The 15184-nt window shown below is 32.5% G+C and overlaps 1 protein-coding gene across 1 annotated transcript; it reads right to left on the bottom strand.

Annotated features, from left to right (window-relative positions):
* Nucleotides 1-9799: 9799 nt before the first annotated feature.
* On the bottom strand, nt 9800-11216 carry LOC133823870 (uncharacterized). Its single transcript, XM_062256722.1, has 3 exons — nt 11114-11216; nt 10494-11028; nt 9800-10334 (listed from the first exon to the last, which is right to left on the bottom strand). Exons 1-3 carry the CDS (start codon nt 11214-11216, stop codon nt 9800-9802), a joined length of 1173 nt encoding a protein of 390 aa, XP_062112706.1.
* Nucleotides 11217-15184: the final 3968 nt, after the last annotated feature.

The following is a 15184-nucleotide window of genomic DNA, read 5'->3' as shown; positions in this document are numbered from 1 at the left end:
GTTGACAATGGTTCCAAGTGATAAACAGCTAAACGATCCGCCAGCTTGAGCTATTTGTTTAGGGGATCGTACCAAATTTCTCCGGATGAACGGTGAACACGTGGCACCTTGGGTATGGCTTTTTATTAGTTCGTTTCTCCCGAGCTGCCTTAACAAGGTGCGTGCTAATACTCAGGGCGTACAGGGTCAAAAACCGGGCTCGGGGCGAGCCTAAGGGTAATTTAGCACATTACCAGGAATTTTTGGGTAATGGGAATTTTATTTGGAGATAGTTGAGATTTATTTAAACAAATGGTGAGATGTGATGGTAAAATACCAAAATCCCTTGAAGGCATTAAGTGGCAAGTTATGGGCTTAAGGGCATATTAGTCATTTGTTGTGCCGGTGATTAGCATACTTAAGCAATCTAGAACTCTGTAGAGTTCCAAAGGAAACAAAACAGAGCACAGTAGCTCTCTCCCTCTCGTACTCCCTTCTCTCTCTAAGTGGGGTTTGAAGTTTTGAAAGAAAGCTTGGATTTTTGGAGTGGAACTTTGGGTTTGAGGCTTGGGGAAGGTGTAGGCAAGCTTGGGGATTGCTAGAAACCCATCTTCAATGATTAAAGTAATGGTTTTCACCCTTGATTCTCTCTTGTTTTCTGAGTTCTTACTCTATTCTAGGTGCTCTTGAGTTTTACAAACTCAAGACTTGGATTATGAGTTCCTATGGAGATTTTGGGTAATTGTTGTTGTTTTGATGTTGCTAAGCTATTGGGTAAATTGTTTGGATGATTGAAATGTTAATTTGAGGAGCTGGGGATCTGTTGGGGTCGGATTTGAAGCTTTGAGGTTTGGAGAACACGAAGAGAAAAACCCAAAAATTGGGTTCTCTGTCATTGGCGCTATAACACCCAGTAGGTGGCGCTACAATGCCATTGGGTCTATGTATTTGGCACTATAGCGCCCAATAGATGGCGCTACAACGCAGGTCAGGTTGGCGTTTTTGACTTTGGCGTTGTAGTGCCTGGTAGGCGGTGTCGTAGCGCCGTACTGTGTTTTAGCGCATAAATTTTTGTACTTTTTGGGGTTTTGGCCTGAGGGCTCGGGGAATGATTCCACCACCCTGTTTGGTGGGATTGGTCCCGGGATTGGATTTTGGAATTTAAACTCATAAACCATTTAGGTTGTGACCACGTTACCGCTATGGCTCGGGATAGGATCGTGCTCCAAGGGGTGGTTTATATATAACTTGTGTTTAGACCAAAAGGTAAGAAAACTGCACCCAATATGTGGTATATGTGATTAGGGCTTGGCACGGTTGTTGATTATAACTATGAATGAGGCTTGGGCCCCTAAGAATGAATGTGATTAAGGCTATGTTTATGCTCGTTGATTAAGCATGTTGGAATGCTCTGTGTCTTGATGATTGGTTACTGATTGTTTACATTGTGTGTATAATTAGAGCTCGACCTCGTTAAGGAACATGGTTATTACTATGTTTGTATCTGATTGGCTGAAATATATGATTATCATGTATGCATACTTGAATTATCTGAAGTATGTAATATTAGTAGCAATATCTAGTATTAGTTTGTAGTATGTTAGATTTCGTAGATTTTGGTTCAAACCGGGACTTAGTTGGAAACTCCTAGCAGTAGTTATGGATTTTATAAGTTTAATCTATAGTTTAAGAATATTAATTATTACATAAGGTTTGATTAATATTTCTGGTTATTAATATGATAATTATTATAACCTAAGTTTTAGATAGAGCCAATAAGAATATGACACTTGACATGAGCATAGTTATTCCTAAGGTTTAGATAGAGCCAATATGATTATGACACTTGTCATATGCATGATTATTAAGAAATTATTATTTTAATGATAAAATAAGGGAAATATAAGACTTAGTCTAGGAGCATGACATTTGTCACAATTTTATTTATTTGTGGATTAGGTTGTTATTTAGATAATTAAATAGATTTTCTGTAACTTTAGGCAACTGTAACTTCCGACCTATTTTTGACTTAGTTATGTTATGAATTTCGAAAAATAGTATTACTAGAAAGTTGTAGATAATTGAATTAACTTTCTAACGGTATAAAGATAGTCTAAATCAGAGTTCTATAGTTCCATTTATGTTGATTTTACTGCATGTGAGTTTAGAGTTACAAGATTTAGGGAGTTAGAAGTTAGGATTCTATTTGTTTTTATTATTTTTGTTTTTAATTTTTAAAAATCAAGTTTTAACTCCTTAAACCTCTCTTTGAACAATTTGACCAAGTCCTAAGCCTTTGACTGAAGAATATTCAAATATTTTCAATTAAATTCATTATTTTTATTCAAAGCCAAAAAGAAGATCTTTATTCCTAGAACTCTATAAATAGGACTTAGCACCCAGCCCTTTCACTTACTCTTCAGCTGTGATCATACTCCAAGGTGTTAGTGAGAACATAAGAGTGATACACTTGGGTGGGAAAGGAAAAAAAAGCTTATCATTCTTAAGCTTTACCAAACAATTGGGAAGTAAGGATTAGAGTATTTCGGTATTGAGGTTAGGCCAATCCATAAGGTCAATAAAGGTACCATTATTCTTAAGTTCAATCCTGTTTGATTCCTTAGTAGTTTTCATTCAGGTTCTAACTTTTGTTATGGTTTTGTCGTTAGGTTTTTAAGTTCTTTGAACTTAAGGTGTCTTTTCGGTAAGTTTTCTCTTGGTGGTTTAGTTCTAGTCTTTTCATTCTTTATTCTTTCGAAATACTCACCATTTGTATTGTTGGTTTTAGGAGTGTTCCAAATCCCGTCTTTGTTCTCAAATATCCCGGTGTTGGTAAGGAAAATAGGATAGATCTTGTATGTTTGTATGATATGTTATGCTTATATGTTATGTTTATGTTATGATAAGTTTATGTTATGATATGTTTATGCTATAATATGTATATGTATGATATGTTTTGTAGTCCGTGGGCATATGACTTGTTTAGATAACAAGCTCCAAGATTATGTTTTTAGTCGCTTGGGCATATGACTTGCTTATATAGCAAGCCCCAAGATTATTTTATCATTTTCATGGTTTAGAGTTATGGTTTACCTTACCTCATATATTAGACAGGGGACCTAGATGGGTTATCATATACTACCATGTGATCTAACCTACCTCAGATATTAGACAGGGGACCTAGATGGTTTATCGCATGCCATGTTAATGAGTTAATGACCATTAATATTGTAGTCCTATATGGTATATGTTTTTATAGCCATATGTTTTATAGTGTATGCTTATGATATATGATATATGTTTTTATAGTCATATGTTTTATAATTTATGTTTATGATGTATTTTTATGCTTATGATATCTGATGTATGTTTTTAGTAGGTCTTCCTTGATGTATGGTATATTACCAGAGGTTTGTAGAAGGCTTTTCTAAGATAGCCACTCCACTTACCAACCTAACCCAGAAGCAGCAAAGGTTCAACTGGACGGATAAGTGTGAAGAGAGTTTCCAGTTGGTTAAGGATATGCTCAGCACCAGTACTTTGTGTACCGACACCAAATGATAAGTTTGTAGTCTATTGCGATGGGTCGAAGCAAGGATTGGGTTGTGTGCTGATGCAGAATGATAAGGTGATAGCCTACACCTCAAGGCAAATGTAGTTGCTGATGCGCTAAGTGTGAAGAATTACAAAAGTTTAGCATTATTAGCTGGAATAGAAAATTCGCTACAGCAGGAGCTGATCAATGCAGGAATAGAAGTAGTCATTGGTAACCTGACGAACTAGTCCATCCAGTCAAGCCTGTTAGAAGATATACGGAATGGGCAAGTGCATGATGACGCGTTAGTAACACATATGGATGCAGTTAGAAAAGGGAAGGCCACAGATTTTTCAATATCAAGCCAAGGGTTATTAAGATATAAGGATCAGGTATGTGTGCCAAACGATCAAGGGATTAAGATGACGATTTTAGAAGAAGCGCACAATACACCATACTTAGTTCACCCAAGGTCGACCAAGATGACTCACGACCTTAAAGTGTTATATTGGTGGCTAGAAATGAAGAAAGATATAGTGGAGTATGTGTCTAAATGCTTGGTATGCCAGCAAGTGAAATCAAAACATCAGCGGCCTGCAGGCTTATTGCAACCACTTAGCATTCCAAAATGGAAATGAGATGATATAGCCATAAATTTCGTGACGGGTTTGCCACAAACAAGTAAGCAGCATGATTCGGCTTGGATAGTAATAGATAGATTAACCAAGTCAGTTCATTTCCTGTCTGTTAAGACTTCGTACACAACAGATCAATATGCAGACGTTTAAGTCCAAGAAATAGTACGACTGCATAGAATCTCTAAGACAATAGTATTCGATAGAGGGTCAGTGTTTACATCAAGATCTTGGAGTAAGTATTTGCCGCTAATAGAATTCTCCTACAACAATAGCTACCAGTCAACAATCAAGATGGCACTCTACAAGCTACTTTAAGGAAGAAGGGTCGATCGCCGTTGCATTATGATGAGGTAGGAGAAAGGCAACTACTTGGACATGAAGTTGTTAGAGGAGCACAGGATGTAGTAGTGCTGATTAGACAGCATATGTTCGCTGCTCAGTGTCGTCAGAAAAGTTATGTGGATGCCAAGCGGCGTGATGTTTAATTCAAAGTCGAAATCAAGTTTTCTTAAGAATATCTCCTATGAAAGGTGTGAAGTGGTTCGGGAAGAAAGGCAAGCTTAATCCCTGGTTTATAGGTCCTTTTGAGATACTGGACAAAGTGGGAGCAGTTGCATATAGATTAGCCCTACCGCCAACTTTAGCAGATAGTCATAATGTATTTCACATCTCGATGCTGCATAATTATGTGTCAGACCCTTCTCACGTCCTCAAGTACGATACGATAACACTCCAGAAGGACTTGAGTTATGAGGAACGACTGGTTAGCATCCTAGACAGAGGGATGAAAGAATTATGGTCTAAGAGTTTTTCGATAGTCAAAGTCCTATGGAGAAATAGTTCTGAACGGGAGGCAATGTGGGAGTTGGAGGAAGATATGTTAGATCGGTATCTGGAATTGTTTGATAAGTAAATTTCGGGGACGAAATTCTTTTAAGTAGGGGAGAATTGTAGAGTCCCAAAATTTTACTTAGCTAGTTATATAGTAGTAGTAGCAATATCTAGTATTAATTTGTAGTATGTTAGATTTTGTGGATTTTGGTTCAAACCGGGACTTAGTTGGAAACTCCAAACAGTAGTTATTGATTTTATAAGTTTAACCTATAGTTTAATAATATTAATTATAACATAATATTTGATTAATATTGTTGGTTATTAATATGATAATTATTATAACCTAAGGTTTAGATAAAGCCAATAAGAATATGACACTTGTCATGAGCATGGTTATTCCTAATGTTTAGATAGAGCCAATAAGATTATGACACTTGTTATATGCATGATTATTAAGGAATTATTATTTTAATGATAAAATAAGGGAAATATAAGACTTAGTTTTCACAAGAATATGTTAGGAGCATGACATTTGTCACAATTTTATTTATTTGTGGATTAAGTTATTATTTAGATAATTAAATAGATTTTCCGTAACTTTAGGGTATTGTAACTTCCGACCTATTTTTGACTCAGTTATGTTATGAATTTCGAAAAATAGTATTTCTAGAAAGTTGTAGATAATTGAATTATATTTCTAACGGTATAAAGATATTCTAAATCAGAGTGCTACAGTTCCATTTATGTTGATTTTACTGCATGTGAGTTTAGAGTTACAAGATTTAGGGAGTTAGAAGTTAGGATTCTAATTTTTTTTTTATTATTTTTGTTTTTAATTTTTAAAAATCAAGCTTTGACTTCTTAAACCTCTCTTTGAACAATTTGACCAAGTCCTAAGCCTTTGACTGAAGAATATTCAAATATTTTCAATTAAATTCATTATTTTTATTCAAAGCCAAAAAAAAGATATTTATTCCAAGAACTCTATAGATAGGACTTTGCACCCAGCCCTTTCACTTACTCTTCAGCTGTGATCATACTCCAAGGTGTTAGTGAGAACATAAGAGTGATACACCTGGGTGGGAAAGGAAAAAAAAAGCTTATCATTCTTAAGCTTTACCAAACACTTGGGAAGTAAGGATTAGAGTATTTCAGTATTGAGGTTAGGCCAATCCATAAGGTCAATAAAGGTACCATTATTCTTAAGTTCAATCCTGTTTGATTCCTTAGTAGTTTTCATTCAGGTTCTAACTTTTGTTATGGTTTTGTCGTTAGGTTTTTAAGTTCTTTGAACTTAAGGTGTCTTTTCGGTAAGTTTTATCTTGGTGGTTTAGTTTTAGTCTTTTCATTCTTTATTCTTTAGAAATACTCACCATTTGTATTGTTAGTTTTAGGAGTGTTCCAAATCCCGTCTTTGTTCTCAAATATCCCGGTGTTGGTAAGGCAAATAGGATAGATCTTGTATGTTTGTATGATATGTTATGCTTATATGTTATGTTTATGTTATGATAAGTTTATGTTATGATATGTTTATACTATAATATGTATATGTATGATATGTTTTGTAGTCCTTGGGCATATGACTTGTTTAGATAACAAGCTCCAAGATTATGTTTTTAGTCGCTTGGGCATATGACTTGCTTAGATAGCAAGCCCCAAGATTATTTTTATCATTTTCATGGTTTAGAGTTATGGTTTACCCTACCTCAGATATTAGACAGGGGACCTAGATGGTTTATCGCATGCCATGTTAATGAGTTAACGTCCATTAATATTGTAGTCCTATATGATATATGTTTTTATAGCCATATGTTCTATAGTGTATGCTTATGATATATGATATATGTTTTTATAGTCATATGTTTTATAATTTATGTTTATGATGTAGTTTTATGCTTATGATATATGATGTATGTTTTTAGTAGGTTTTCCTTGCTGGGCATTAGGCTCCACTACACCAAAAATTGCAATTAGGAACATTTTAATTAGCGACATTTGTCAAAAAATGTCACAATAATAGTATTTTAGTGACATTTGGCAAAATGTTACTTTATTAAGAATACATTACATTTTAATTAGTGGCACTATTTATATGATTTAGTGACATTTGATAAAAAAATGTTACTAATTTGTGAATATATAGTTTTAGTAGCATTCAAAAAATGTCACTAGAATATATTAATAGAGGCATTGCAAAAATGTCACAAAATATTTGATTTAGTGACATTTTAAAATATGACTAAAATAAATTTTTTTAGTGACATTTCAAAAGTGTTACTAGTGAAATGTTGCCATTTTTAATTTAATAATTATTTTCTTCTAATTTGTTAATTTTTATTTTATTTTACAAATTTAGATTAAGAGTTTAAATGTAATTTATTCTTTTAGGCCTAATTAGTTTCATAAATGAAAGATAACTATAAATATTAGCACAAGTTTATAATAATTTTTTTTTTAATACATGCAATTGAACTCCATAAAAATTATTAAGACAAATAAAATTTTGGAATTTATGCAAAATATGAATAAGAAAACAAAAATTACAATCCCTAAGTTTCTTCATCCATCTCATTTGTATTAAACGACACTGATGTATCAATGGTTATGTCTTGCATATCTTCCCTAACCAAACTACTTTCTCCATTCCGAACATCAACAGTTGCGCTACAAACTTCAGTTTGCAAATAAGACTCCACATTCTCATCGTGTGATTGCACACTCATATTATAATAATCTCTAGGATTGATTTTTAAAGCAACATGCCATCCATTATGTTTGTGGTCTTCCACATACATTACCTGTTCTGCTTGAGAAGCTAGTATAAATGGCTCATCTTTACACATCAATTTTGAAAGGTTGACTCTTGTGCAATCCTTCTCTTTTTTAATGTCATTTCTTGAAATCCAATCACACTTAAATAACACAACACAATTTCCCAAAGAATAATCTAGTTCTATAATATCAGTTAATATTCCATAAAAAGTAACCTCTCCGAAAACAGGATTTGGGTCCCTACTACTTGCGAAACTTTGAGTCTTGGCAGTCATAATAACTCCACTATTTTGAGTTCTTAAGTTCTTTTCGATTTCTTTTGTGTGAAACCTGAAACTGTTTATTAGATATCTTTTAAATCGAATGAAAATTTTGTTTGGACCTTTTGCCAAACAACATAAATCTTCAGAAACTCGATCATCCCCATTATCATATAATTCTTTTACCTGATTTGAAAAAATGTAATAAGTACACTCATTATGTGTTTGGCTCATTAAGTTGATGCAAAAATTATTAAAAAACCTTACCTTTTTTTTGCAAACCATGAAGGAAATGATTGGCTATGAATCTGATCTACGATCATGGTTGTTTGACGAGATTTTTATTGTGCAATCATATTTCGATGTTCCCTACAAAGTAAGTTAGCTTTAGTCATATTTATATGATGTTTCACCTTTTTATTATTATTGGAGATATAATAAATAACACTTACTCAATAAATGATTCTACGATATTGCAATTAAATAACACATATCGATGTGCCTTAACTTTAGTATCCTCATCTAAATTCTTAGTATCTATTTTGCCCAAATGTCGACCTGTCGTTTGGAAAATAGGCAGTGTTTCTCCATTTGGTTCCACATTATTGTAATTTCTAGGCTTGCAATTAAATTTTGTCTCCATACCTTCCATATATCTTGAGCAAAATTTTAAACATTCATCAGCTAAATATCCTTCAGCAATACAACCTTCCAGTTTGCTTTTGTTTTGAACATATGACTTTAACTTAGACAAGTACCTATATTTATTCATACAAACATTAGAAAAAATATTGAAACTTCTTACAGTTAAATAAAATGAAAATCAATCAAGATTTTTACCTTTCAATAGGGTACATGCAACGGTAAACTGATGGTCCAGCAATTCTTGCCTCATATGCTAAGTGTATCACCAAATGAACCATTATATCAAAAAATGCGGGGGGAAATAATTTTTCAAGATTACAAAGAATGATAGGTATTTGTTGTTCAAGTTGCATAAAATCTTGTGGTAGAGCAACTTTTGAATACATCATGCGAAAATAGTTGCTTAAAGGAGTTAGATGTAGACGAACATGCGCACTCGATATTCCCCTTAGTGCTAGTGGTAGTAATTGAGTCATAATGATATGAAAATCGTGACTTTTGAGCCCATAAAATTTTCTTTTTCTTACATCAACACATCTAGAAATGTTGGCAGCATATCCATCTGGAACCTTAATTGTCTTTAGAAATCAATAGAAGACAATTTTTTCTTTTTTGCTTAATGTAAAACATGCAGGCGGAATGACAGTTTTCTTTGAATTGCTCTCCCTTGGATGAAGTTTAGATATAATACCCATATATTTTAAATCAAGACGTGCATTCAGATTGTCTTTATTTTTTGCATCTAAACTCAATAATGTCCCAAGCAAAATTTCACATACATTCTTTGCAATATGCATCACATCAAGATTGTGTTGTAATAAATTATCCTTCCAATATGGAAAATAAAAAAATATACTCTTTTTCTTCCAATTGTATGGCAATGAAGGATTAACAGCTGTCTTCCCAAATTTAAGTTGGTAGCCTGCTAACGTATCTAGTATTATAGAACCACTTAATGGTGTTGGAGTCATTCTTTTCTCTTTTGTTCCATCAAAAGACTTTTCATCATTTCTAAATGGGTCGTTGTTTTCTAACCAGCGTCGATGTCCCATATAACAATATTTTTTGCTATACTTCAACCATGAAGAATAAGTGTCTTGATGACAAGATGTGCACGCATATTTTCCTTTCGTGCTCTATCCTGATAAGTTTGCATATGCTGGAAAGTCACTGATAGTCCATAATAGTGATGCCCGCATATTAAAGTTTTTTTTGGAAGATTCATCAAAAGTTTCAACTACAACTTCCCATAACTCCTTTAACTCTTCAATCAGTGGCTTTAGATATACATCAATATTATTTCCAGGTGCGTCTGGACCAGGTATGAGCAATGACATAATGAAATTAGGTTGCTTCATACACATCCACGGAGGAAGATTATATGGTATCAGAATAACTGGCCATGTACTATGGCTTACACTTAATGTTTTGAAAGGATTCATTCCATCAGAAGCTAGCCCAAGTTTGACATTTCGAGGATCTGCAGCAAAATCCTTATGGTTGTGATCAAAAGTCATCCATGCTGGAGAATCACTTGGGTGTCTCATACAACCATCACTTGTACGATCTTGTTTATAATGCCAAGTCATAAAATCAGATGTTTTTGATGACATAAATAATCTTTGTAATCTTGGTATCAATGGAAAATGGCGCAAGACTTTAGCTTCACTCCTATTTTGATAATCAAAATATCAAGTTATTATAATCTAGAAAGTATAAATCAGGTAAAAGAAAAAAAGATTCTTATTTTGATTTTTACAATGTCAAGTTACTCTAATCTAGAGAAAGTATAAGACAGATAAAAGAAAAAAATTGTTATATGTAACGTACCTTGGTGTAGAGCATACTTCACATTCTGTGTCATTTGCATGTTCTTTTCTATACAGCATGCAATCTTTCAGACATGCATCAATTTTTTCTAAATCAAGTCCTAGAGCGTTGATTAATTTTTTGGCCTCATAAAAAGAATTGGGTAATGTTTCACCTTTTGGCAATGCTTTTTTGAATAAGTCAAGTACCTTGCCAAACGATTTGTCAAGCCATCCACAAATGCATTTAATATGAAATAATTGAATTACAAACGAGAGCTTTGTAAAACTCGTACAACCTGGGTAAAGTTCTTTCTCTGCATCTTTTATCAAATTGTAAAATTCTTTTGCTTTCGTATTTGGTTCATCGCCTTCACCTTGAAGATTATCATTTTCAATTTCACATTCGTCGTCTCCAATACTATGTCCAATTGCATCGTATATAACTCCTTGCATATCAATGGTATAATTTGACTCATGAGTATCACTAGGAGTGTCAACATTTTGCGTAGCATGCGAAGAAGTTTCTCCGTGCAATACCCATTTAGTGTAACCATCTACAAATCCGTTGCATATCAAATGTTCAAATGCAATTGTACGGATGACAGGTGTGATAAGACCTCACTTTACATAGGGACATACAATTTTTTATTCTTGCATTTTTAAAAGCAAAATCAAGGAAAAAATTAACACCTTCTTGGTATGAATCACTTAATCTAGGATGGTGCATCCAAATCTTATCCATTAATACTGCGAATGAAAAAAAAATCAAATTAATTTATATTATAATTAAAAAATATTGGTGCTTATGAAATAAAACTTTTGATTTATTTTTTTGAAAAAAAAGATCACAAATAGTGCTTTATTAGATTCGAATGCACATAATTCTTTATCAAAATAATAAATACACATATAAATCCAATTAATTTTAGATTTGATTATGTTCTACAAGAAAAATAACAAGATGAAAAACATAAGAATAAGAATTACCTCAAAAAAAAATAATACTTTCGTTGCTTTTAGTTTGAGAAACAAGTATTATGAAGTGTTTTGTAAGGAGATCAATAAAGAAAGTAAGATAGAGAGATGCAAAACAAGTATTTTATAATATAACTTTTTAGGAGAATTCTCCTATAGGAGCTTCACTTTAAGCCCTACCGGTAGGGCTCTCAGTGTTCTCAACCCATGAACTGTTTTCAGCGCGATTTTTTTTATGACTGTGTATATTGTAGCTATTTAGGGCATCCTGCAAATTTTCAGAAAAATCAGAATAGTTTACAGTACCGAAAACTAGGTTCAAACATGTTGTTGCATGCGTGACTAATTTTTTTTATGGGCGTGGAAAGCAACATGTTTGAAACTAGTTTATGCTGGTTGGGCCAACCGTAACTTGTCTTATGCTGGGTGTGTGCAACTCATTCAGTCGGTTGTATTGGGAATAAGGAATTTTTGGATGAGCATTTTTCTTCTTCCTCAGAAGGTCATCAAAGAAATTGATTGTCTTTGCAGAATCTTCTTATGGGGTGGTAATGGCACTAGAATTAAACTTCACCTTGCCTCTTGGGACCATGTTTGCAGACCTAAGTCCTATGGTGGTTTAGGTTTCAAAGAGGGAGTTCTCAGGAACAAAATTAACCTTGCTAGATTCATCTGGGCTATCACTTCAAAACAGGACAGTCTTTGGGTTAAATGGGTGAATTGAATCTATTTAAAAGGTGTCCGGATTTGGGATTATGTGTTGCAGCAAGATGCTAGCTGGTACTGGAAAAAACTAGTTAAGATGAGCAAATTTCTGTCTGATTCGATTTTGAATGCAGCTGTTTGTAAGGGGAAACTTCAGCTGAGTAAGCTGTATCTTCTGTCTATTCCAGGTTCCCCAAGCACTGGTATGAAGGCAATCTGGTGCAAACTCTCAGTGCCCAAACATAGATTCATACTTTGGCAGGCTATTCATCAGAAGCTCCTCATTAGAGACTTATTGCAACACTGTAATATCCCTGTTCTAACTTAGTACTGCCCGGTTTGTGAGATAGATTTGGAAAGCCACGCTCACTTATTTTTTGATTGTCTGCTGTCTAAAAAAGTTCTTCAAGCGGTAGCAGTCTGGCTGGGTGATCTAATATGGCCTGGAAACTTCCAGAATTGGCGTATTTGGCTGAATGAGCCCAGGAATGATGGCTTGTCTCGGGTTGTTTCAGCCACATTGGCTGCAACTGTGTATTACATTTGGATAAATAGAAGCAAATGTTGGTTGGGAAACACAAAAACAGCCATGGGGATTCTAGAATTCAACCATTAAACCTTGGATTGAAACTTACCTCAGCTGCAGAATCACTTCTCCAAGAGTTCGCTGACCTATCTTCAAAATTTTAGCCCAAAATTCTACCTTAAATGCAAAAACAACAAATATTCAAAACTCAGCCATTGTCTCAAAATTCCTAATCACAGAAACAAAAATTCATTGCTTAACTTGGCCCCAATTTAGTTCTTGATCAGTCCTTGAGCTAAACCTCCAAATTTATCCCTTCAATTCCCAAAGATTCAGCTTGATTCCAGCAATTCCTCCTCAAATTTCAGTGTTTTCCTTCCTTAAGAGAGAGAAGGCTGTGTATCATATTGATGTACTTATTAAAGAATCGGTTAAAGCTAGAGTCCTTAACTTTAGTCTGAGAACTAAAAATCAGAACTTGAGAGAGAAATTTATGATCCATTTTTTCTCTAGTTTGTAATTGAGGGGGACTTATTTACTCCGGCCTTTGCTTGTATTTGTTGGTTGATCAATATAATATTCCTTTTCTTGATAAAAAAAACTATTCGAAATTTTCTGAAAATTTGTAGGATGCTCTAAATAGCTACAATATACATGGTCATAAAAAAAAATTGCGCTAAAAACTGTTTAGGGGTCGAGAAACAGTGAGAGCCCTACCGGCAGGGCTTAAAGTGAAGCCTCTATAGGAGAATTGTCCTATCTTTTTATATGCATGCATATATATAGTTATTCTTAGCCATGATATTTATTTGTAAATTAAAAATTTCAAAGTAATTATAATTTAAAATTAAGTTTAAAAAATGGAAGTTGGTTTAAATAATTTTTATTTAAAATTTGAATTAGATACTACATCACCTATATTTTTTGTTTAAAATTGATAATATATGATGTATATATCTATATATCTATTATAGGAAAGATATTAGAGTTTGTTTAGAAAAAATATTGATAACGTAAGTAGTTTTCATTTAAATTATATTAATTATAATTTGACATGTTTAAAAGATATATAATTATATATTTATTATGAATATACAAAAACTAATATGATAAAATATCTTACGTTTTTTGTTTTTATGGAATATAATATTTTGTTTTTTGTTTTTGACAGATTACGGAAAGCATATTTATGTATACATATAAATTAATCTTAGTGATTAATTCTATTTTTGTTATAGTATTAACTAAAATTATTCAAAATTGATTATTTATCAAAATTAGTTCTAAAAATTTGGAAGTTAGTTTTTAATAGTTTTTATTTAAATTTGAATAGATATATATCACCTATTCTTGTGCAAAAATGAGTAATATACATATATATATGATATTTTAAAAATAAATAGACGTAACATCAATTTTTTAATTTTATAACAGTATATAAATAATATATATATAAAACAATTTTATATATCTTACAGTTTTTCAAACTATATATAATAAGTTTATATTAAAAGAAAAAAAATATTTTTATATAATAAATATATATTATGTGAAAGTAAACTGATATGTTTTTTTTGTAAAATTAAATAAATAAATGTTGATTAAATCTTTTGTAAAACAAAAATACATTTTAAAAAGAGCGCGTATTTAAAAATATGGCGGTTATTCTATATGTCACGATTGTTTTACCCCTAAAAGATAGTTTTGATTATCTTCTTTCCTCACTTATCTCAAAAATGCATACATGACTTATCTCAAATCTGGAGAAGGCTAAACTAAGCTTACCAAGGAGAAAAAGACTACAAAAAAGATGGTAAAACTATATACATACTTTCTGGTCTCAATTTCTCTATGAATATAATTTTTAACCTATTTATTTTCATATTTTGTTTGTTATTGAATTTTGAAAACTATAGATATGGAAGCTCAAGTGGCAAAGATCTTAATGGAAGAACAAACACAATTGATGACAATTCAAACCTTCTAAAACGATTTTAATATTTCAGGTGATTCTTCTTTTTCTTCCTTGCATTATATGTTTGAAATTCCTCAAAGTTAATGACTCTGACTCAAACATTTAGACATAAATGCATTGAGATTTGTGACAATTAGATATTCTATTAAGTTTGTGTTATTGCTTCTTTTCTAACAAATGAGTCCTAGAAATTAATCGCATTTTATTTTTATTTCCATATGATAAATGATCCTGGCACATATCTTTCATTGGATTTGTGTTGTAGAAACTTTTTAAAAAATAAAACTTTTGTGTTCTTGTTCCCATTCTTTGTTTTTGCTTGGTAACTTTTTCAAATTGCTTCTTCTAGTTGCTTGCCCTTTTTCTTTACTAATTTATAATGAAGTAAATTATATAGAACTACTTTATTTTTTCAAATCTTCAAAACAGCTATGGATCCATACATGCAATGCAGATTGGCCTCACAAGATAGTATAGAATCATTTTCAAATATGTTGATGAATGATAATGGTGAAAAGAAAACTCGAGG

Source organism: Humulus lupulus, chromosome 3 (genome assembly GCF_963169125.1).
Source record: "Humulus lupulus chromosome 3, drHumLupu1.1, whole genome shotgun sequence".
In the NCBI taxonomy this organism is placed as follows: domain Eukaryota; kingdom Viridiplantae; phylum Streptophyta; class Magnoliopsida; order Rosales; family Cannabaceae; genus Humulus; species Humulus lupulus.
Note: the sequence above shows the minus strand (reverse complement) of the source record. Positions and strands in the feature narration are given on the sequence as shown.